The sequence below is a fragment of the Panulirus ornatus genome, chromosome 36 (assembly GCF_036320965.1).
Source record: "Panulirus ornatus isolate Po-2019 chromosome 36, ASM3632096v1, whole genome shotgun sequence".
NCBI classification, from domain to species: domain Eukaryota; kingdom Metazoa; phylum Arthropoda; class Malacostraca; order Decapoda; family Palinuridae; genus Panulirus; species Panulirus ornatus.
Window position 1 is genome coordinate 14574197 of NC_092259.1, and position 24869 is coordinate 14599065.

At 39.8% G+C, this 24869-nt stretch overlaps 1 protein-coding gene across 3 annotated transcripts in view; it reads right to left on the reverse strand.

Moving 5' to 3' along the window:
• Window positions 1-23746, reverse strand: part of LOC139760395 (CWF19-like protein 2) — a 66221-nt gene extending 42475 nt beyond the window's left edge. For 2 of the 3 annotated variants that reach the window (XM_071683525.1, XM_071683523.1), the window contains exons 1-4: window positions 23500-23746; window positions 18607-18795; window positions 17711-17872; window positions 5556-5666 (exon numbers count right to left, since the gene is read on the reverse strand). In XM_071683525.1, coding sequence (XP_071539626.1) covers window positions 5556-5666; window positions 17711-17872; window positions 18607-18795; window positions 23500-23592 — 555 coding nt within the window. In that variant the 5' untranslated portion in view covers window positions 23593-23746. Of the gene's footprint in view, window positions 1-5555; window positions 5667-11900; window positions 12012-17710; window positions 17873-18606; window positions 18796-23499 lie in introns of all 3 variants that reach the window. The other variant, XM_071683524.1, reaches the window with a different exon arrangement.
• Between the last annotated feature and the right edge of the window lie 1123 nt (window positions 23747-24869).

A 24869-nucleotide genomic window follows, 5' to 3' on the forward strand; every position in this document is an offset into this window, starting at 1 on the left:
CCAATTTGGTCTCCCACTTCTTGTTCCCTCCACCTCTGACACATATATCCTCTTGGTCAATCTTTCCTCACTCATTCTCTCCATCTGACCAAACCATTTCAATACACCCTCTTCTGCTCTCTCAACCACACTTTTTATTACCACACATCTCTCTTACCCTTTTATTACTTACTCGATCAAACTACCTCACACCACATATTCTCCTCAAACATTTCATTTCCAACACATCCACCCTCCTCCACACAGCTCTATCTATAGTTAATGCCTTGCAACCATAAAACATTTTTGCTCTCTGAGATAACATTCTCGCCTTCCACGCATTCTTCAACGCTCCCAGAACTTTTGCCCCCTCCCCCAACCTGTGACTCACTTACACTTCCATGGTTCCATCCACTGCCAAATCCACTCCCAGATATCTAAAATGCTTCACTTCCTCCAGTTTTTCTCCATTCAAACTTACCTCCCAACTGACTTGTCCCTCAATCCTACTGAACCTAAATAACTTTGCTCTTATTCACATCTACTCTCAGCTTTCTTCTTTCACACTTTACCAAACTCAGTCACCAGCTTCTGAAGTTTTCTCACCCAAATTAGCCACCATCACTGTATCATCAGCAAACAACTGACTCACTTCCCAAGCTCTTCATCCCCAACAGACTTCATACTTGCCCCTCTTTCCAAAACTCTTGCATTTACCTCCCTAACAACCCCATCCCATAAACAAATTAAACAACCATGGAACATCACACACCCCTGCCGCAAACCTACATTCACTGAGAACCAATCACTTTCCTCTCTTCCTACACGTTACATGCCTTACATCCTTAGTAAAAACTTTTCACTGCTTCTAGCAACTTACCTCCCACACTATATACTCTTAATACCTTCCACAGAGCATCTCTATCAACTCTATCATATGCCTTCTCCAGATCCATAATGCTACATACAAATCCATTTGCATACATATATATATATATATTATTTTTTATATATATATATATTATATATTATATATATATATATATATATATATTATATATATATATATATTATTTTTTTTTTTTTTCTTGCTTTGTCGCTGTCTCCCTGACGTGCTGTCAGTGGATTGAATCAAGGCATGTGAAGCGTCTGGGGTAAACCACGGAAAGCTGTGTAGGTATGTATATTTTTGCGATGTGTAGGACGTATGTATATACATGTGTATGGGGTGGGTTGGGCCATTTCTTTCGTCTGTTTCCTTGCGCTACCTCGCAAACACGGGAGACAGCGACAAAGCAAAAAAAAAAAAAATATATATATATATATATATATATATATATATACACTCAGACATATACATATATACACATTACATCATTCATACTGTCTGCCCTTATTCATTCCTGTCGCCACCCCGCCACACATGAAATGACAGCCCCCCTCCCCCCGCATGTGCGCAAGGTAGCGCTAGGAAAAGGCAACAAAGGCCACATTCGTTCACACTTAGCCTCTAGCTGTCATGTATAATGCACCTGAAACCACAGCTCCCTTTCCACATCCAGGCGCCACAAAACTTTTTATGGTTTACCCCAGATTCTTCACATGCCCTGGTTCAATCCACTGACAGCATGTCAACCCCAGTATTACCACATCGTTCAATTCACTCTATTCCTTGAATGCCTTTCACCCTCCTGTATGTTCAGGCCCCAATCTTTCAAAATCTTTTTCACTCCATCCTTCCACCTCCAATTTGGTCTCCACTTCTCCTTCTTCCCTCCACCTCTGACACATATATCCTCTTTGTCAACCTTTCCTCACTCATTCTCTCCATCTGACCAAACCATTTCAATACACACTCTTCTGCTCTCTCAACCACACTCTTTTTATTACTACACATCTCTCTTACCCTTTCATTACATACTCGATCAAACCACCTCACACCATACATTGTCCTCAAACATCTCATTTCCAACACACCACCCTCCTCCACACAACCCTATCTTTAGCCATGCCTTGCAACCATATAGCATTGTTGGAACCACTATTCCTTCAAACATACCATTTTTGCTCTTCGAGATAACATTCTCGCCTTCCACGCATTCTTCAACGCTCCCAGAACTTTTGCCCCCTCCCCCAACCTGTGACTCACTTACACTTCCATGGTTCCATCCACTGCCAAATCCACTCCCAGATATCTAAAACACTTCACTTCCTCCAGTTTTTCTCCATTCAAACTTACCTCCCAATTGAATTGTCCCTCAACCCTACTGTCTCCTGCATTAGTAAGGTAACACAAGGAAACAGACGAAAGAATGGCCCAACCCACCCACATACACATGTATATACATACACGTCCACACACACAAATATACATACCTATACTTTTCAACGTATACATGCATGTACATACAGAAACATATACACAACACATGTACAAATTCATAGTTGCTGCCTTCATCCATTCCACCACCACCCCACCACACATGAAATGGCATCCCTCTTCCCCCTACGGGTGAGGAAGTGCTAGGAAAAGACAACAAAGGCCACATTCAGTCACACTCAGTCTCTAGCTGTCATGTGTAATGCAGCAAAACCTCAGCTCCCTTTCCACGTCCAGGCCCCACAAAACTTTCCATGGTTTACCCCAGACGCTTCACATGCCCTGGTTCAATCCAATGACAGTACATTGACCCCGGTATACCACATCATTCCAATTCACTCTATTCCATGCACACCTTTCACCCTCCTGTATGTTCAGGCCCTGATCGCTCAAAATCTTTTTCACGCCATCCTTCTGCCTCTAATTCGGTCTCCAACTTCTCGTTCCCTCCACCTCTGACACATATATCCTCTTTGTCAACCTTTCCTCACTCATTCTCTCCATGTGACCAAACCATTTAAATACACCCTCTTCTGCTCTCTCAACCACACTCTCTTTATTACCACACATCTCTCTTACCCTTTCATTACTTACTTGATCAAACCACCTCACACCACATATTCTCCTCAAACATTTCATTTCCAACACATTCACCCTCCTCTGCACAACCTATCTAAAGCCCATGCCTGGGGTAGGGGAGAAAGAATACTTTCCACGTATTCCCTGCGTGTCGTAGAAGGCAACTAAAAGGGGAGGGAGCTGGGGCTGGAAAGCTTCCCCTCTCGTTTTTAATTTTCCAAAAGAAGGAACAGAGAAGTGGGCCACATGAGGACCTCCCTCAAAGGCCGAGTCCTTTGTTCTTAATGCTACCTCACTAATGTGGGAAATGGGAAAAGTATGAAAAGGAAAATATTTATTAGATTTTTATTATATTTATTTATTATCTTTTTTATTTTGCTTTGTCGCTGTCTCCCGTGTTAGCGAGGTAGCACAAGGAAACAGACGAAAGAAATGGCCCAACCCACCCACATACACATGTATATACATACACGTCCACACACACAAATATACATACCTATACATCACAATGCATACATATATATACACACACAGACATATATATATATACACATGTACATAATTCATACTATCTGCCCTTATTCATTCCCATCGCCACCCCACAAACACATGGAATAACAACCCCCTCCCCCCTCGTGTGTGTGAGGTAGCGCTAGGAAAAGACAACAAAGGCCACATTCGCTCACACTCAGTCTCTGCTGTCATGTAATAATGCACTGAAACCACAGCTCCCTTCCACATCCAGGCCCCACAAAACTTTCCATGGTTTACCCCAGACGCTTCACATGCCCTGGTTCAATCCATTGACAGCACATCGACCCCAGTATACCACATTGTTCCAATTCACCCTATTCCTTGCATGCCTTTCACCCTCCTGCATGTCAGGCCCCGATCACTCAAAATCTTTTTCACTACATCTTTCCACCTCCAATTTGGTCTCCCACTTCTCCTTCTTCCCTCCACCTCTGACACATATATCCTCTTGGTCAATCTTTCTCACTCATTCTCTCCATCTGACCAAACCATTTCAATACACCCTCTTCTGCTCTCTCAACCACACTCTTTTTATTACTACACATCTCTCTTACCCTTTTATTACTTACTCGATCAAACTACCTCACACCACATATTCTCCTCAAACATTTCATTTCCAACACATCCACCCTCCTCCACACAGCTCTATCTATAGTTAATGCCTTGCAACCATAAAACATTTTTGCTCTCTGAGATAACATTCTCGCCTTCCACGCATTCTTCAACGCTCCCAGAACTTTTGCCCCCTCCCCACCTGTGACTCACTTACACTTCCATGGTTCCATCCACTGCCAAATCCACTCCCAGATATCTAAAATGCTTCACTTCCTCCAGTTTTTCTCCATTCAAACTTACCTCCCAACTGACTTGTCCCTCAATCCTACTGAACCTAAATAACTTTGCTCTTATTCACATCTACTCTCAGCTTTCTTCTTTCACACTTTACCAAACTCAGTCACCAGCTTCTGAAGTTTTCTCACCCAAATTAGCCACCAGCACTGTATCATCAGCAAACAACTGACTCACTTCCAAGGCCCTCTCATCCACAACAGACTGCATACTTACCCCTCTCTCCAAAGCTGAGGTTTCAGTGCATTATACATGACAGCTAGAGACGAGTGTGAACGATTGTAGCCTTTTTTGTCTTTTTCTAGCACTATCTCTGGCACTGTTGATCATTTTCAAGTACAAGACTTCTCTTTAATTTCAATACAACTCAAAAAATGCTACTTCTCAAGTATTCCAAAACAAATCTTTCTTCAATTCTCATAACTTTGAGGTTTTCCAATCCCCTTCCTAGTACATCTAAATTCCCCAGAATAATCATAATTTCAACTATAAACACAAAACTCCTAGAACCTCTCTAACATGATCTATACTATCATGGATCCACCCTTAGGAGTTTAACTTTTCATACAAATTACAATTTTCTAGAAAAGTTACTTTCCTTGCATTCAAGTAAAAACAAGTAAATACAACAAACATAAGTATTTATTTATTTATTTATTTTGCTTTGTCGCTGTCTCCTGCGTTTGCGAGGTAGCGCAAGGAAACAGACGAAAGAAATGGCCCAACCCACCCCCATACACATGTATATACATACACGTCCACACACACAAATATACATACCTATACATCACAATGCATACATATATATACACACACAGACATATATATATATACACACACAGACACATACATATATACCCATGCACACAATTCACACTATCTTCCTTTATTCATTCCCAATGCCACCTCGCCACACATGGAATACCATCCCCCTCCCCCCTCATTTGGCGAGGTAGCGCTAGGAAAAGACAACAAAGGCCCCATTCGTTCACAACTCATCTCTAGCTGTCATGCAATAATGCCCGAAACCACAGCTCCCTTTCCACATCCAGGCCCCACACAACTTTCCATGGTTTACCCCAGACACTTCACATGCCCTGATTCAATCCACTGACAGCACGTCAACCCAGGTATACATAAGTAAATAACCTAAATTCTGCAATCTTAGAAAGGCTCCTTGAAGAAAATGATACAACGCAGTATGACTGAAATAATAAGTATATTATTTTCTTACCTTCTCAGCTTCTTGCTTTCTTTTCTTTTCCTCTTCCTTAATCTTCTTCCTAGAAGTACCTTCGCATTCCCTTATTTCATCACGAGAGTAAGTTCTAAAGAGGGATGTCATCTGGGAAGTTTAAAAATATTCCATTCATTAGTTTTTCAAGTCTGAATACTTCTTAATCATAAAGAGACATCCACTATACACTGAACAGTTTTAGCAAAGCTTTCTAATGGTACAAAAAATTACCACCTTTTGCTTCTACTTTTCACCCATTCTCTCTACCAGGTTAGTTTTATGGCCTACACCTGTGTGGCAGTAGTGATGAAAATAAAACCAATTTGTTAAGCTTATTCAGTAACAAAAATAAATTCTGTAATCTCTCCTGATAGTGACAATATAAGACTCACTGTCAACATCTGCATATTTTTCAAGGCTACATAGCTCTCTCTACACTGCCAGACACAATGCAGCAACAGCATATTTTGCGTCTCAACTCACTAATTTTCTTGGGAAAGTGTAGGTATGGCAATACATATATCAATGCTTTCACACAATAAAAAAGATATTTATCCATAAAGTAATGATTATGATACTTACAATCTACTCTATGTATTCAACCACAGTTGTTTTTTGAAAGAGCATAAGCCAAACAATCTCTCTATGGCCTTAAACTCTAATCTATTCCTAAATCATGAAAATGCATTTTTAAAAATTTGCCAGATTTTCTGCAACTTATCACCTCATAATGCATGATGTATATCATCAACAAAGTGAATAACCCACAGGAGTTGAAGAAAGCAGTCACAAAGCATTAGCTTTCCAAAAGTCTGCATCTTATACATATATGCAGTCTAATAGTGATGTGTTCTATTTCTTTCTACAAATGGTACAAGACTTATCACACAGAGGAAAAGCCTATCTCATTCTTGGTTGTGTTAGTCACCACAGCCAGTCTAGAGCTGGACACAAATGGAGGAAATGTTCCATGAGATACTGATAATACCTATTCATTGTCTCCACAATCTTTCCCATTATGTTTGTGTCAATAAACGACAGGAAAAATCAAGTTCCTCTGAATGAACATTTTCTAATCCAGAATTTGAGGAATCAAACAGAAAGTCTTTTGCCATGAATGGAATAGCTTTCCTACTCCATTCCCACCATGCACATACCTTGTTCATTTTGGTAGTGATGTAAGTGGATCAAGTCCACCCTAAACATCTCCCCAAGAGTCACTTACCTTTCATCTTCACTAAATGGGCACTGATCTTTTCTTACTAATACATTCAGTTGATCTGAGTCATATCCAAGAAGAATATCAGCATAATTAGTGGAGTCAGAATGGCATGGCTGCAGCCTGCACTTATTGTACTTCCATTTGCAATGATCAAGTACACTGACTCATACAGTTTGAAAAGAGGCCCATCCATATCTTATGTCAACAATATGAATGATGCCAGTTAGGTCTCATATCTCATGGCAACTTTATGAATGATGCCAGTTAGGTCTTCTATCACCAATATTTCCTTATCAAGCTCCTGCCTAGGAGTTCTGAATGCACAAGAACCATAGTTGTGTCAGCCAGCTGTGAATAAAAATAAAAAAAAAAAAAAAAAAAAAAAAAAAAAAAAAAAAAAAAAAAAAAAAAAAAAAAAAAAAAAAAAAAAAAAAAAAAAAAAAAAAAAAAAAAAAAAAAAAAAAAAAAAAAAAAAAAAAAAAAAAAAAAAAAAAAAAAAAAAAAAAAAAAAAAAAAAAAAAAATATATATATATAATATCTTGTTCCTTTTCCTTCTTTTCATACTATTCGCGTATTCGCCATTTCCTTCCTTTCCCGATAAAGGCGAGGTAGCGTTGAGAACAGAGGACTGGGCCCTTGAGGGAATATCCTCACCTGGGCCCCTTCTCTGTTCCCTCTTTTGGAAAATAAAAAAAAAAAAAAAGTGAGAGGGGAGGATTTCCAAGCCCCCCGCTCCCTCCCCTTTTAGTCGCCTTCTACGACACGCAGGGGAATACGTGGGAAGTATTCTTTCTCCCCTATCCCCATATATATATATATATATATATTATATATATATATATATATATATATATATATATATATATATATATATATATATTATATATATATATATATATATACACTCAGACATATACATATATACACATTACATCATTCATACTGTCTGCCCTTATTCATTCCTGTCGCCACCCCGCCACACATGAAATGACAGCCCCCCTCCCCCCGCATGTGCGCAAGGTAGCGCTAGGAAAAGGCAACAAAGGCCACATTCGTTCACACTTAGCCTCTAGCTGTCATGTATAATGAACCGAAACCACAGCTCCCTTTCCACATCCAGGCGCCACAAAACTTTTTATGGTTTACCCCAGATTCTTCACATGCCCTGGTTCAATCCACTGACAGCATGTCAACCCCGGTATACCACATCGTTCCAATTCACTCTATTCCTTGAATGCCTTTCACCCTCCTGTATGTTCAGGCCCCAATCTTTCAAAATCTTTTTCACTCCATCCTTCCACCTCCAATTTGGTCTCCCACTTCTCCTTCTTCCCTCCACCTCTGACACATATATCCTCTTTGTCAACCTTTCCTCACTCATTCTCTCCATCTGACCAAACCATTTCAATACACACTCTTCTGCTCTCTCAACCACACTCTTTTTATTACTACACATCTCTCTTACCCTTTCATTACATACTCGATCAAACCACCTCACACCATACATTGTCCTCAAACATCTCATTTCCAACACACCCACCCTCCTCCACACAACCCTATCTATAGCCCACGCCTTGCAACCATATAGCATTGTTGGAACCACTATTCCTTCAAACATACCCATTTTTGCTCTTCGAGATAACATTCTCGCCTTCCACACATTCTTCAACACTCCCAGAACTTTCGCCCCCTCCCCCACCCTGTGACTCACTTCTGCTTCCATGGTTCCATCCACTGCCAAATCCACTCCCAGATATCTAAAACACTTCACTTCCTCCAGTTTTTCTCCATTCAAACTTACCTCCCAATTGAATTGTCCCTCAACCCTACTGTCTCCTGCATTAGTAAGGTAACACAAGGAAACAGATGAAAGAATGGCCTCACACACCCACATACACACGTATATACATAAACCCCCACACATGCACATATACATACCTATACTTTTCAACGTATACATGCATGTACATACAGAAACATATACACAACACATGTACATATTCATAGTTGCTGCCTTCATCCATTCCCACCACCACCCCACCACACATGAAATGGCATCCCTCTTCCCCCGTACGGGTGAGGAAGTGCTAGGAAAAGACAACAAAGGCCACATTCAGTCACACTCAGTCTCTAGCTGTCATGTGTAATGCAGCAAAACCTCAGCTCCCTTTCCACGTCCAGGCCCCACAAAACTTTCCATGGTTTACCCCAGACGCTTCACATGCCCTGGTTCAATCCAATGACAGTACATTGACCCCGGTATACCACATCATTCCAATTCACTCTATTCCATGCACACCTTTCACCCTCCTGTATGTTCAGGCCCTGATCGCTCAAAATCTTTTTCACGCCATCCTTCCGCCTCTAATTCGGTCTCCAACTTCTCGTTCCCTCCACCTCTGACACATGTATCTTCTTTGTCAATCTTTCCTCACTCATTCTCTCCATGTGACCAAACCATTTAAATACACCCTCTTCTGCTCTCTCAACCACACTCTCTTTATTACCACACATCTCTCTTACCCTTTCATTACTTACTTGATCAAACCACCTCACACCACATATTGTCCTCAAATTTTTTATTTCCAACACATTCACCCTCCTCTGCACAACCCTATCTAAAGCCCATGCCTGGGGGTAGGGGAGAAAGAATACTTTCCACGTATTCCCTGCGTGTCGTAGAAGGCAACTAAAAGGGGAGGGAGCTGGGGGCTGGAAAGCTTCCCCTCTCGTTTTTAATTTTCCAAAAGAAGGAACAGAGAAGTGGGCCACATGAGGACCTCCCTCAAAGGCCGAGTCCTTTGTTCTTAATGCTACCTCACTAATGTGGGAAATGGCGAAAAGTATGAAAAGGAAAATATTTATTAGATTTTATTATATTCATTTATTATCTTTTTTATTTTGCTTTGTCGCTGTCTCCCGTGTTAGCGAGGTAGCACAAGGAAACAGACGAAAGAATGGTCCAACCCACCCACATACACATGTATATACATACACGTCCACACACACAAATATACATACCTATACATCACAATGCATACATATATATACACACACAGACATATATATATATACACATGTACATAATTCATACTATCTGCCCTTATTCATTCCCATCACCACCCCGCAACACATGGAATAACAACCCCCTCCCCCCTCGTGTGTGTGAGGTAGCGCTAGGAAAAGACAACAAAGGCCACATTCGCTCACACTCAGTCTCTGCTGTCATGTAATAATGCACTGAAACCACAGCTCCCTTTCCACATCCAGGCCCCACAAAACTTTCCATGGTTTACCCCAGACGCTTCACATGCCCTGGTTCAATCCATTGACAGCACATCGACCCCGGTATACCACATTGTTCCAATTCACCCTATTCCTTGCATGCCTTTCACCCTCCTGCATGTTCAGGCCCCGATCACTCAAAATCTTTTTCACTACATCTTTCCACCTCCAATTTGGTCTCCCACTTCTTGTTCCCTCCACCTCTGACACATATATCCTCTTGGTCAATCTTTCCTCACTCATTCTCTCCATCTGACCAAACCATTTCAATACACCCTCTTCTGCTCTCTCAACCACACTTTTTATTACCACACATCTCTCTTACCCTTTTATTACTTACTCGATCAAACTACCTCACACCACATATTCTCCTCAAACATTTCATTTCCAACACATCCACCCTCCTCCACACAGCTCTATCTATAGTTAATGCCTTGCAACCATAAAACATTTTTGCTCTCTGAGATAACATTCTCGCCTTCCACGCATTCTTCAACGCTCCCAGAACTTTTGCCCCCTCCCCCAACCTGTGACTCACTTACACTTCCATGGTTCCATCCACTGCCAAATCCACTCCCAGATATCTAAAATGCTTCACTTCCTCCAGTTTTTCTCCATTCAAACTTACCTCCCAACTGACTTGTCCCTCAATCCTACTGAACCTAAATAACTTTGCTCTTATTCACATCTACTCTCAGCTTTCTTCTTTCACACTTTACCAAACTCAGTCACCAGCTTCTGAAGTTTCTCACCCAAATTAGCCACCAGCACTGTATCATCAGCAAACAACTGACTCACTTCCTAGGCCCTCTCATCCACAACAGACTGCATACTTACCCCTCTCTCCAAAGCTGAGGTTTCAGTGCATTATACATGACAGCTAGAGACTGAGTGTGAACGATTGTAGCCTTTTTTGTCTTTTTCTAGCACTATCTCTGGCACTGTTGATCATTTTCAAGTACAAGACTTCTCTTTAATTTCAATACAACTCAAAAAATGCTACTTCTCAAGTATTCCAAAACAAATCTTTCTTCAATTCTCATAACTTTGAGGTTTTCCAATCCCCTTCCTAGTACATCTTAAGATTCCCTAGAATAATCATAATTTCAACTATAAACACAAAACTCCTAGAACCTCTCTAACATGATCTATACTATCATGGATCCGCCCTTAGGAGTTTAACTTTTCATACAAATACAATTTTCTAGAAAAGTTACTTTCCTTGCATTCAAGTAAAAACAAGTAAATACAACAAACATAAGTATTTATTTATTTATTTATTTTGCTTTGTCACTGTCTCCTGCGTTTGCGAGGTAGCGCAAGGAAACAGACGTAAGAAATGGCCCAACCCACCCCCATACACATGTATATACATACACGTCCACACACGCAAATATACATACCTATACATCTCAATGTACACATATATATACACACACAGACACATACATATATACCCATGCACACAATTCACACTATCTTCCTTTATTCATTCCCATCGCCACCTCGCCACACATGGAATACCATCCCCCTCCCCCCTCATGTGTGCGAGGTAGCGCTAGGAAAAGACAACAAAGGCCCCATTCGTTCACACTCAGTCTCTAGCTGTCATGCAATAATGCCCGAAACCACAGCTCCCTTTCCACATCCAGGCCCCACACAACTTTCCATGGTTTACCCCAGACACTTCACATGCCCTGATTCAATCCACTGACAGCACGTCAACCCAGGTATACATAAGTAAATAACCTAAATTCTGCAATCTTAGAAAGGCTCCTTGAAGAAAATGATACAACGCAGTATGACTGAAATAATAAGTATATTATTTTCTTACCTTCTCAGCTTCTTGCTTTCTTTTCTTTTCCTCTTCCTTAATCTTCTTCCTAGAAGTCCCTTCGCATTCCCTTATTTCATCACGAGAGTAAGTTCTAAAGAGGGATGTCATCTGGGAAGTTTAAAAATATTCCATTCATTAGTTTTTCAAGTCTGAATACTTCTTAATCATAAAGAGACATCCACTATACACTGAACAGTTTTAGCAAAGCTTTCTAATGGTACAAAAATTCCCAACCTTTTGCTTCTACTTTTCACCCATTCTCTCTACCAGGTTAGTTTTATGGCCTACACCTGTGTGGCAGTAGTGATGAAAATAAAACCAATTTGTTAAGCTTATTCAGTAACAAAAATAAATTCTGTAATCTCTCCTGATAGTGACAATATAAGACTCACTGTCAACATCTGCATATTTTCAAGGCTACATAGCTCTCTCTACACTGCCAGACACAATGCAGCAACAGCATATTTTGCTTCCACTCATAATTTTCTTGGGAAAGTGTAGGTATGGCAATACATATATCAATGCTTTCACACAATAAAAAGATATTTATCCATAAAGTAATGATTATGATACTTACAATCTACTCTATGTATTCAACCACAGTTGTTTTTGAAAGAGCATAAGCCAAACAATCTCTCTATGGCCTTAAACTCTAATCTATTCCTAAATCATGAAAATGCATTTTTAAAAATTTGCCAGATTTTCTGCAACTTATCACCTCATAATGCATGATGTATATCATCAACAAAGTGAATAACCCACAGGAGTTGAAGAAAGCAGTCACAAAGCATTAGCTTTCCAAAAGTCTGCATCTTATACATATATGCAGTCTAATAGTGATGTGTTCTATTTCTTTCTACAAATGGTACAAGACTTATCACACAGAGGAAAAGGCCTATCTCATTCTTGGTTGTGTTAGTCACCACAGCCAGTCTAGAGCTGGACACAAATGGAGGAAATGTTCCCATGAGATACTGATAATACCTATTCATTGTCTCCACAATCTTTCCCATTATGTTTGTGTCAATAAACGACAGGAAAAATCAAGTTCCTCTGAATGAACATTTTCTAATCCAGAATTTGAGGAATCAAACAGAAAGTCTTTTGCCATGAATGGAATAGCTTTCCTACTCCATTCCCACCATGCACATACCTTGTTCATTTTGGTAGTGATGTAAGTGGATCAAGTCCACCCTAAACATCTCCCCAAGAGTCACTTACCTTTCATCTTCACTAAATGGGCACTGATCTTTTCTTACTAATACATTCAGTTGATCTGAGTCATATCCAAGAAGAATATCAGCATAATTAGTGGAGTCAGAATGGCATGGCTGCAGCCTGCACTTATTGTACTTCCCATTTGCAATGATCAAGTACACTGACTCATACAGTTTGAAAAGAGGCCCATCCATATCTTATGTCAACAATATGAATGATGCCAGTTAGGTCTCATATCTCATGGCAACTTTATGAATGATGCCAGTTAGGTCTTCTATCACCAATATTTCCTTATCAAGCTCCTGCCTAGGAGTTCTGAATGCAAGAACCATATATGTGTCAGCTGCTGTGAACCCTTATTCTTCTGCGAGACCACATATGTAATAGCTGCAGTGAATGGGCTAATTGTAATCAAATTAAATAATAAATAATTTTTCAGTCATAAGAGAAGTATAAATCAAATTTCATATCAGATCCTAATGTTTTCATTCATACTATAGTCCTCCCACCAAGCCATAATTCATAGTCACTAATAATACTGACTAGTTCCCCTAATACAGTATAATGAAAGGCTAGGATATATACTGTACTGTACAATACTTGTTGTTGCAACAATCATCCATCAATCATCAACTATTCTTAATATCATTGTCCTTTTCACATCTTTTTATCATTATCACTGTTATCAAAATCATCAATATTATTATCATCATTACTGGAAACAGTAGCAGTGATATAACTATAATCAACAGGTGAGACTGCAACAAGAATGTGTGATATCATGGCTGTTATTCTGTTCTTGAATGAGGTGGTGCAGAGGACTTGGATCATGAGTCAGTTGTTGTTTGCTGATGACACAGCTCTAGTAGCAGACTAGTCATAAACTGCAGAAGCTGGTGTCTGAGTTTGGGTGATTGTGTGAAAGGAGACAGTTGAAAGTTAGTGTAATCGAAAGTCATAAAATTTATCTGGAAAGATGGACTGGTTGGTAGAATGTGAGTTTACATGGAGAGAACCTGGAGGAAGTGCAGTGTTTCAGATACCCATGAGTGGATATGGCAGTGAATAGCTATATAAAAGCTAAAGTAAGCCATCGAGTGGGTCTGGAGGGAAAGGTACCGGGTGCTTTGAGGATTTAATGATATGTAGGTCATAGCTAAACAAAAAAACAAAAAAAAGCATGGAAGACTAAGAAAGGATGATCATGTAAAAAATGATATGGTACAGAAAAAAGGTGTGGTAGCATTTACAGTATGGCTGAGAGAGCTGAAAAGGATACACTGAAATGGTTTGGACATGTGGAGAGGCTGACTAATAGGTTATATATGCCAGAAAAGGTGGGGACAAGAAAGGGAAGACCAAACAAAAGGTGAAAAGATAAAGTTAAAAATACCTAAAGCAACCAAGTCCAGAGCATGCAGAAGGGTGTGAAGCATGCATGAGACAGCAATTCTGAGTGTGATGGCCTACAGATGGTGACGTGCTGTCAACAGGGTGAACCACTGCACATGAAATAATCAAGGGGAACCAAAGAAAATGTCTGAAGGGCTTGGGTTTGGAAAGGGTGCTCTGGTTAATGAGATTTTGCCTTCTACAAACCTCTAACTATCCATATATAAGTTTTTCAAAACCCTTCATCCTCTTCTTCATCCCTCCTTTGTATTCATTACCTATCAACACCCTCTGATACTATTTCAGTCACTCCCACCATATCTGTTCTTTGATTTATCACTTCAAACATGAAGTATATGAATTTGGAAAAGAAAGCCAGTGGACCAAATTTTACCTTTCATTTGATATTGGGACATAAACATAATCAAAAAAGCATTCAATAAAATCAACAAAAAAAGGACTTTGAGAAGTTTGACTTTCTATGGTGCACATGGAAGATTTCTAAATGCAGTTCAATGGTATGTTAAATGAAATACTAACAATGAGAGAGTAAATAAGGATATAAGAGAGTGGCTCATAAAATGTGGGAGCCTGTCTGAACTTTGTAATGTCATCATTGTAATTATTTATATTTTTTTTATTATACTTTGTCGCTGTCTCCCGCGTTTGCGAGGTAGCGCAAGGAAACAGACGAAAGAAATGGCCCAACCCCCCCCCATACACATGTATATACATACATCCACACACGCAAATATACATACCTACACAGCTTTCCATGGTTTACCCCAGATGCTTCACATGCCTTGATTCAATCCACTGACAGCACGTCAACCCCGGTATACCACATCGCTCCAATTCACTCTATTCCTTGCCCTCCTTTCACCCTCCTGCATATTCAGGCCCCGATCACACAAAATCTTTTTCACTCCATCTTTCCACCTCCAATTTGGTCTCCCTCTTCTCCTCGTTCCCTCCACCTCCGACACATATATCCTCTTGGTCAATCTTTCCTCACTCATTCTCTCCATGTGCCCAAACCACTTCAAAACACCCTCTTCTGCTCTCTCAACCACGCTCTTTTTATTTCCACACATCTCTCTTACCCTTACGTTACTCACTCGATCAAACCACCTCACACCACACATTGTCCTCAAACATCTCATTTCCAGCACATCCATCCTCCTGCGCACAACTCTATCCATAGCCCACGCCTCGCAACCATACAACATTGTTGGAACCACTATTCCTTCAAACATACCCATTTTTGCTTTCCGAGATAATGTTCTCGACTTCCACACATTCTTCAAGGCCCCCAGGATTTTCGCCCCCTCCCCCACCCTATGATCCACTTCCACTTCCATGGTTCCATCCGCTGCCAGATCCACTCCCAGATATCTAAAACACTTCACTTCCTCCAGTTTTTCTCCATTCAAACTCACCTCCCAATTGACTTGACCCTCAACCCTACTGTACCTAATAACCTTGCTCTTATTCACATTTACTCTTAACTTTCTTCTTCCACACACTTTACCAAACTCAGTCACCAGCTTCTGCAGTTTCTCACATGAATCAGCCACCAGCGCTGTATCATCAGCGAACAACAACTGACTCACTTCCCAAGCTCTCTCATCCCCAACAGACTTCATACTTGCCCCTCTTTCCAAAACTCTTGCATTTACCTCCCTAACAACCCCATCCATAAACAAATTAAACAACCATGGAGACATCACACACCCCTGCCGCAAACCTACATTCACTGAGAACCAATCACTTTCCTCTCTTCCTACACGTACACATGCCTTACATCCTCGATAAAAACTTTTCACTGCTTCTAACAACTTTCCTCCCACACCATATATTCTTAATACCTTCCACAGAGCATCTCTATCAACTCTATCATATGCCTTCTCCAGATCCATAAATGCTACATACAAATCCATTTGCTTTTCTAAGTATTTCTCACATACATTCTTCAAAGCAAACACCTGATCCACACATCCTCTACCACTTCTGAAACCACACTGCTCTTCCCCAATCTGATGCTCTGTACATGCCTTCACCCTCTCAATCAACACCCTCCCATATAATTTACCAGGAATACTCAACAAACTTATACCTCTGTAATTTGAGCACTCACTCTTATCCCCTTTGCCTTTGTACAATGGCACTATGCACGCATTCCGCCAATCCTCAGGCATCTCACCATGAGTCATACATACATTAAATAACCTTACCAACCACTCAACAATACAGTCACCCCCTTTTTTAATAAATTCCACTGCAATACCATCCAAACCTGCTGCCTTGCCGGCTTTCATCTTCCGCAAAGCTTTCACTACCTCTTCTCTGTTTACCAAATCATTTTCCCTAACCCTCTCACTTTGCACACCACCTCGACCAAAACACCCTATATCTGCCACTCTATCATCAAACACATTCAACAAACCTTCAAAATACTCACTCCATCTCCTTCTCACATCACCACTACTTGTTATCACCTCCCCATTTGCGCCCTTCACTGAAGTTCCCATTTGCTCCCTTGTCTTACGCACTTTATTTACCTCCTTCCAGAACATCTTTTTATTCTCCCTAAAATTTAATGATACTCTCTCACCCCAACTCTCATTTGCCCTTTTTTTCACCTCTTGCACCTTTCTCTTGACCTCCTGTCTCTTTCTTTTATACATCTCCCACTCAATTGCATTTTTTCCCTGCAAAACTCATTGTAATATCTTAATAAATAAATTTATGTGAGGTGACTGTTGTATACATATGACCCACTGCTGAATAGACAAGAAACTACCAGTAACTGTATACAGATAATGTTCTTCCAACAGCTGAATCATTTGTTGGACAGAATGGTGAGCAATTTTTATGAGGAGGAAATGGAGAAAACTGAAAGTAAAAATGTTTGAAATTTTTTTTAATTCTTATAAGAGTTGGGCAATCACAGAGTAACATTAGTTTCAATGAAAAAAAAAAAAAAGCTGTTAATGATGATCAGTAAGGATGGTAATGGGAGAGGTGAAGATGAAAACAGAGGCATGCAAGGGATAGGAACTGGATGGAGATGCGCTGAAAGCTCTACTGAACCGGAAATACTAAATCATAAAGTGGACAATAAAGGATAAGCAAAGTATTACTGAAAATGTACATTTTCAAAGAATTAAAGATGGACAAAATATATATTACAATACCTCCATCCACTCATCACGTTTGGTTTGAATTTCTGAAGAATCTTGATCTTTTAGTCTTCCTTTGGATGTACCCAGTTCTGTAGTTGTAATTTTCTCCACAGCTCTATCACTGAACATAGGTTTTTCCACCCACACTCCCTCTTCCTCTTCACTATCACTGCTCTGAGTTATAAATGTGAATAATAATTTTGAAAAATCAATCCACTGCAAATATCATTATCAAATATCTGTATCTACATATCAAAAAATATTTTTGGAGTTTACTACATCTTCATTTTGGATTCTCTATCATTTAAAATATTTCAAGCAAACTGATGAAATATCAGTAGACTAACATCAGATGTAGTGAGAGTTTCTCTTATAAACCCACATTCTCACTATCCACAATAGAATTAAAGTGCAAACAAATGAGAATTTACTTTATATACTCAAAGGGAATGGAGACTGCAATGTTTTACAAAGGAAACACATCATTCTAAACTACAGTTAAAAAGTAAATGTAATGATTTGTGCTTGTGACAACCTATCCTAACAGCCTGAAAGATTAAGTCATCCATCCATTGTTTAAACACAGTTAGAAAGAATCATTCTATCAATCTCCACATACTGTTGAAGATGAAAAATTTTTCTTGTTTTTCTTTGACTTCTTTGACATCTTATAAACCCATATTCTCATCATCCACAAGACAATGCACAAACAAATGAGAGTATATTTCATAATCAAAGGAAATGGAGACTGCAATGTTTTACAAAGAAAACACATCATTCTAAACTACAATTAAGATGTAAATATGATTTCTGCTTCTGAGAGGTTACCATAACAGCCTGAAAGATCAAGTCATCCATCCATCATTTAAACAAAATCAGAAAGAATCATTTTATCAATGTCCACTTACTGTTGATGATGAATAATTTTTCTTTTTTTTCTTTGACTTCTTTGACCTCTTTTTCTTCTCTTTCTTCTTTTTTGTTTTATGTTTATTAGAAAGAAGCTTTGACTCTACAGATGGCAACATCCATGCATGCTCACCTCGCTGAAATGCCTCTTTTTCATTTCGCTGTTTGGTTTCATAATCATTTTTTGCCTGAAAATGTAAAGAGCAAATGATTATATAAAAAACTAAAGAATATATACAGTATAAATACATCAAATTTACGCAAAATGGTTTCACACCTATCAGAGCTAAGTTGGAGTACACAGGTCTCAAGTAGGAGACTTCACTGCTTGTAATAATCAGGTCTTGGGCCAAAAAGAGCTTCTGGATGATGTAATGAACAGTTTTCTAAGAGAAACCAAAATGGAGAACAGAGTCAGGAACATAACACATATATGTTTTGCATTATACACTTACATTTGGATAGTAGTGTATGAGATGGACAATAACAATGGAAGCAAAAGTAACAAGAAAGGCCAACATTTGTATATAAATGCAGTAAGTTTCAATCCAGTACACGCCTTAAGTATCTTTGTGTTAAGACATCAAGATTAATTAAAGGATGGAGCAATTTACTGGGCAGACAGGAATTTTGACCAATTGGGGCCTGAAGATACAGGAGGGTGAGAGGCGTGCAAGGAACAGAGTGAATTAGAACGATGTGGTATACCATGATCAAGGTGCTGTCAACGAATGGAACCAAGGCATGTGGAGGGTCTGAGGTAAACCATGGAAAGGTCTGTGGGGCCTGGATGTGGATATGGAGCTGCGGCTTCAGTGCATTACACACAACAGCTAGAGATTGAGTGTGAACAAATGTGGCCCTTCTTGTTTGCTTTCCTGGCACTACCTTGCTGAAGTATGGGGCAGCAACACTATTTCCTGTGTGGCGGGGTAGTGACAGGAATGGATGAAGGCAAGCAGGTATGAATGTGTAAATGTGTACATATGTATATGTCTGTATATGTTTATATGTTGATATGTATATGTTGATATGTTTAGGTATGTTTATGTGCATGTATGGCCATTTATGTATGAATATAAATGTGCGCAAGGAAACAGACGAAAGAAATGGCCCAACCCACCCCCATTCACATGTATATACATACACGTCTACACACGCAAATATACATACCTATACATTTCAATGTACACATATATATACACACACAGACATATACATATATACACATGTACATAATTCATACTGTTTGCCCTTTTTTATTCCCATCGCCACCTCACCACACATGGAATAACATCCCCCTCCCCCTCATGTGTGCAAGGTAGCACTAGGAATATATATATATATATATATATATATATATATATATATATATATATATATATATATATATATATATATATATATATTTTTTTTTATACTCTGTCGCTGTCTCCCGCGTCTGCGAGGTAGCGCAAGGAAACAGACGAAAGAAATGGCCCAACCCCCCCCCATACACATGTATATACATATATATATATATGTATATGTATATATATATATATATATATATATATATATATATATATATATATATATATATATATTTTTTTTTTTTTTTTTATACTTTGTCGCTGTCTCCCGCGTTTGCGAGGTAGCGCAAGGAAACAGACGAAAGAAATGGCCCAACCCCCCCCATACACATGTATATACATACGTCCACACACGCAAATATACATACCTACACAGCTTTCCATGGTTTACCCCAGACGCTTCACATGCCTTGATTCAATCCACTGACAGCACGTCAAGCCCGGTATACCACATCGCTCCAATTCACTCTATTCCTTGCCCTCCTTTCACCCTCCTGCATGTTCAGGCCCTGATCACACAAAATCTTTTTCACTCCATCTTTCCACCTCCAATTTGGTCTCCCTCTTCTCCTCGTTCCCTCCACCTCCGACACATATATCCTCTTGGTCAATCTTTCCTCACTCATTCTCTCCATGTGCCCAAACCACTTCAAAACACCCTCTTCTGCTCTCTCAACCACGCTCTTTTTATTTCCACACATCTCTCTTACCCTTACGTTACTCACTCGATCAAACCACCTCACACCACACATTGTCCTCAAACATCTCATTTCCAGCACATCCATCCTCCTGCGCACAACTCTATCCATAGCCCACGCCTCGCAACCATACAACATTGTTGGAACCACTATTCCTTCAAACATACCCATTTTTGCTTTCCGAGATAATGTTCTCGACTTCCACACATTCTTCAAGGCCCCCAGAATTTTCGCCCCCTCCCCCACCCTATGATCCACTTCCACTTCCATGGTTCCATCCGCTGCCAGATCCACTCCCAGATATCTAAAACACTTCACTTCCTCCAGTTTTTCTCCATTCAAACTCACCTCCCAATTGACTTGACCCTCAACCCTACTGTACCTAATAACCTTGCTCTTATTCACATTTACTCTTAACTTTCTTCTTCCACACACTTTACCAAACTCAGTCACCAGCTTCTGCAGTTTCTCACATGAATCAGCCACCAGCGCTGTATCATCAGCGAACAACAACTGACTCACTTCCCAAGCTCTCTCATCCCCAACAGACTTCATACTTGCCCCTCTTTCCAAAACTCTTGCATTTACCTCCCTAACAACCCCATCCATAAACAAATTAAACAACCATGGAGACATCACACACCCCTGCCACAAACCTACATTCACTGAGAACCAATCACTTTCCTCTCTTCCTACACGTACACATGCCTTACATCCTCGATAAAAACTTTTCACTGCTTCTAACAACTTTCCTCCCACACCATATATATATATATATATATATATATATATATATATATATATATATATATATATTTTTCTTGTCGCTGTCTCCCGTGTTTGCGAGGTAGCGCAAGGAAACAGACGAAAGAAATGGCCCAACCCACCCCCATACACATGTATATACATACGTCCACACACGCAAATATACATACCTACACAGCTTTCCATGGTTTACCCCAGACGCTTCACATGCCCCGATTCAATCCACTGACAGCACGTCAACCCCGGTATACCACATCGCTCCAATTCACTCTATTCCTTGCCCTCCTTTCACCCTCCTGCATGTTCAGGCCCCGATCACACAAAATCTTTTTCACTCCATCTTTCCACCTCCAATTTGGTCTCCCTCTTCTCCTCGTTCCCTCCACCTCCGACACATATATCCTCTTGGTCAATCTTTCCTCACTCATTCTCTCCATGTGCCCAAACCATTTCAAAACACCCTCTTCTGCTCTTCAACCATGCTCTTTTTATTTCCACACATCTCTCTTACCCTTACGTTACTTACTAGATCAAACCACCTCACACCACGCATTGTCCCCAAACATCTCATTTCCAGCACATCCATCCTCCTGCGCACAACTCTATCCATAGCCCACGCCTCGCAACCATACAACATTGTTGGAACCACTATTCCTTCAAACATACCCATTTTTGCTTTCCGAGATAATGTTCTCGACTTCCACACATTCTTCAAGGCTCCCAGAATTTTCGCCCCCTCCCCCACCCTATGATCCACTTCCGCTTCCATGGTTCCATCCGCTGCCAGATCCACTCCCAGATATCTAAAACACTTCACTTCCTCCAGTTTTTCTCCATTCAAACTCACCTCCCAACTGACTTGACCCTCAACCCTACTGTACCTAATAACCTTGCTCTTATTCACATTTACTCTTAACTTTCTTCTTTCACACACTTTACCAAACTCAGTCACCAGCTTCTGCAGTTTCTCACATGAATCAGCCACCAGCACTGTATCATCAGCGAACAACAACTGACTCACTTCCCAAGCTCTCTCATCCCCAACAGACTTCATACTTGCCCCTCTTTCCAAAACTCTTGCATTCACCTCCCTAAGAACCCCATCCATAAACAAATTAAACAACCATGGAGACATCACACACCCCTGCCTCAAACCTACATTCACTGAGAACCAATCACTTTCCTCTCTTCCTACACGTACACATGCCTTACATCCTCGATAAAAACTTTTCACTGCTTCTAACAACTTGCCTCCCACACCATATATTCTTAATACCTTCCACAGAGCATCTCTATCAACTCTATCATATGCCTTCTCCAGATCCATAAATGCTACATACAAATCCATTTGCTTTTCTAAGTATTTCTCACATACATTCTTCAAAGCATACACCTGATCCACACATCCTCTACCACTTCTGAAACCACACTGCTCTTCCCCAATCTGATGCTCTGTACATGCCTTCACCCTCTCAATCAATACCCTCCCATATAATTTACCAGGAATACTCAACAAACTTATACCTCTGTAATTTGAGCACTCACTCTTATCCCCGTTGCCTTTGTACAATGGCACTATGCACGCATTCCGCCAATCCTCAGGCACCTCACCGTGAGTCATACATACATTAAATAACCTTACCAACCAGTCAACAATACAGTCACCCCCTTTTTTAATAAATTCCACCGCAATACCATCCAAACCTGCTGCCTTGCCGGCTTTCATCTTCCGCAAAGCTTTCACTACCTCTTCTCTGTTTACCAAATCATTTTCCCTAACCCTCTCACTTTGCACACCACCTCGACCAAAACACCCTATATCTGCCACTCTATCATCAAACACATTCAACAAACCTTCAAAATACTCACTCCATCTCCTCACATCACCACTACTTGTTATCACCTCCCCATCTGCGCCCTTCATATATATATAACACTCGTTACATTCACGCCTACTGTAACTAATACCCTATCAAGAATCGTAAATACTCATAAACTAAACTCATAGCGTCCTCAAACTTAACATTTACCGATGGTATATCAAAAACTGAAATTCCCTCGTCATTTTCACACTTACCTTTTCAATAATTGCTTGTCTTGCTTCTCGTTCCCACTGACGTCGTTTATCCTTTTCCCTGGAACTCTCAAAGTTAATAAATGGCATCGACATGTTTAATATATTCCAAACTCTTTTTGCTTAACTAAGTTTTGTGGTAAATATATTTGTGGTATATATTCTTTCCTACGTTTTCTGGTAATTCACCAGTGAACATAAGCACAACAAAAGCTACTTGCAGCTGATCGTTTACCAAAGTTTGTTTACGTAGCATTTGCTGGATATCTGTACAATGTTTTGTGATTATATATATATATATATATATATATATATATATATATATATATATATATATATATATATATATATATATATATATATAATATATAATATATATATATATATATCCAAATCTAAACGATATTTTTTTCTCATGTTCTCGTGTGGATGAAAAATCTTTCAGTGTAAGAAAGATATAGATAATCTTAAATGGCTAGTACGGTGAAATACTGATGAAGAGAAGATAAATGAGAAGGCAAAGCTAAAAAAACAGGAAACGAAGAGAAGGTAAAGGATGGAGGTGAACAGGCAAAGATTTGGGAAAAGGATATGGAAGACGAATGAAAAATGAGCAAGGAAAAATATCGTGGAGAGAGAGAGAGAGAGAGAGAGAGAGAGAGAGAGAGAGAGAGAGAGAGAGAGAGAGAGAGAGAGAGAGAGAGAGAGAGAGAGAGAGAGAGAGAGAGGCATGTCATACAATGTTGAAGGACCTGAACACAGCATTCATTATGAACACAGAAATTGAGCTGTCCTGCACTTTTGGTCATAATCTAAGATGTGGATTGCAGCTGAGGAAAGATCTGCGAAGGGAGCGAAGACAGTTCATACCCACTCTGGAGCAGGGTTTGGTAACTGATGAATTATTTCAAAAGTTGTGTGTCCATGTTAGTTCATGAAAAGGGGAACTCAACCCTATTGCTCTTAAGATGGACTCTCATAAAATTTGCCCTCTCTTTATACGGTAAATTGAGGATGTAGCCACTTAAAATGGTGTGCCACAATAACTGTAAAAAAAAAAAAAAAAGAAAAGCACTTATAAGGGGTAGTATTATTTGAAGACATGCATCTACCACATTGGGTCATCAGCTTCAGTGCAACTTTAAAGTCAGCAATACCATATACTTGGTCTTTGCAAAAAGGAAGATAAGCCAGAAGGGTGCTAAGATTCTCTAGCTAAGGAGACATTGATCTGAGGGTAAGTAGGGGGAATACCAGGTCTATCAACATAGAGGAATTACTCAGGCTTCTCTTTTATACAAAGTGTGAGGCTCCCAAAGGTTAACTAACTCTGTAAGTCTCTGAACAGGTAACTTACTTTTTATGCAAAATAA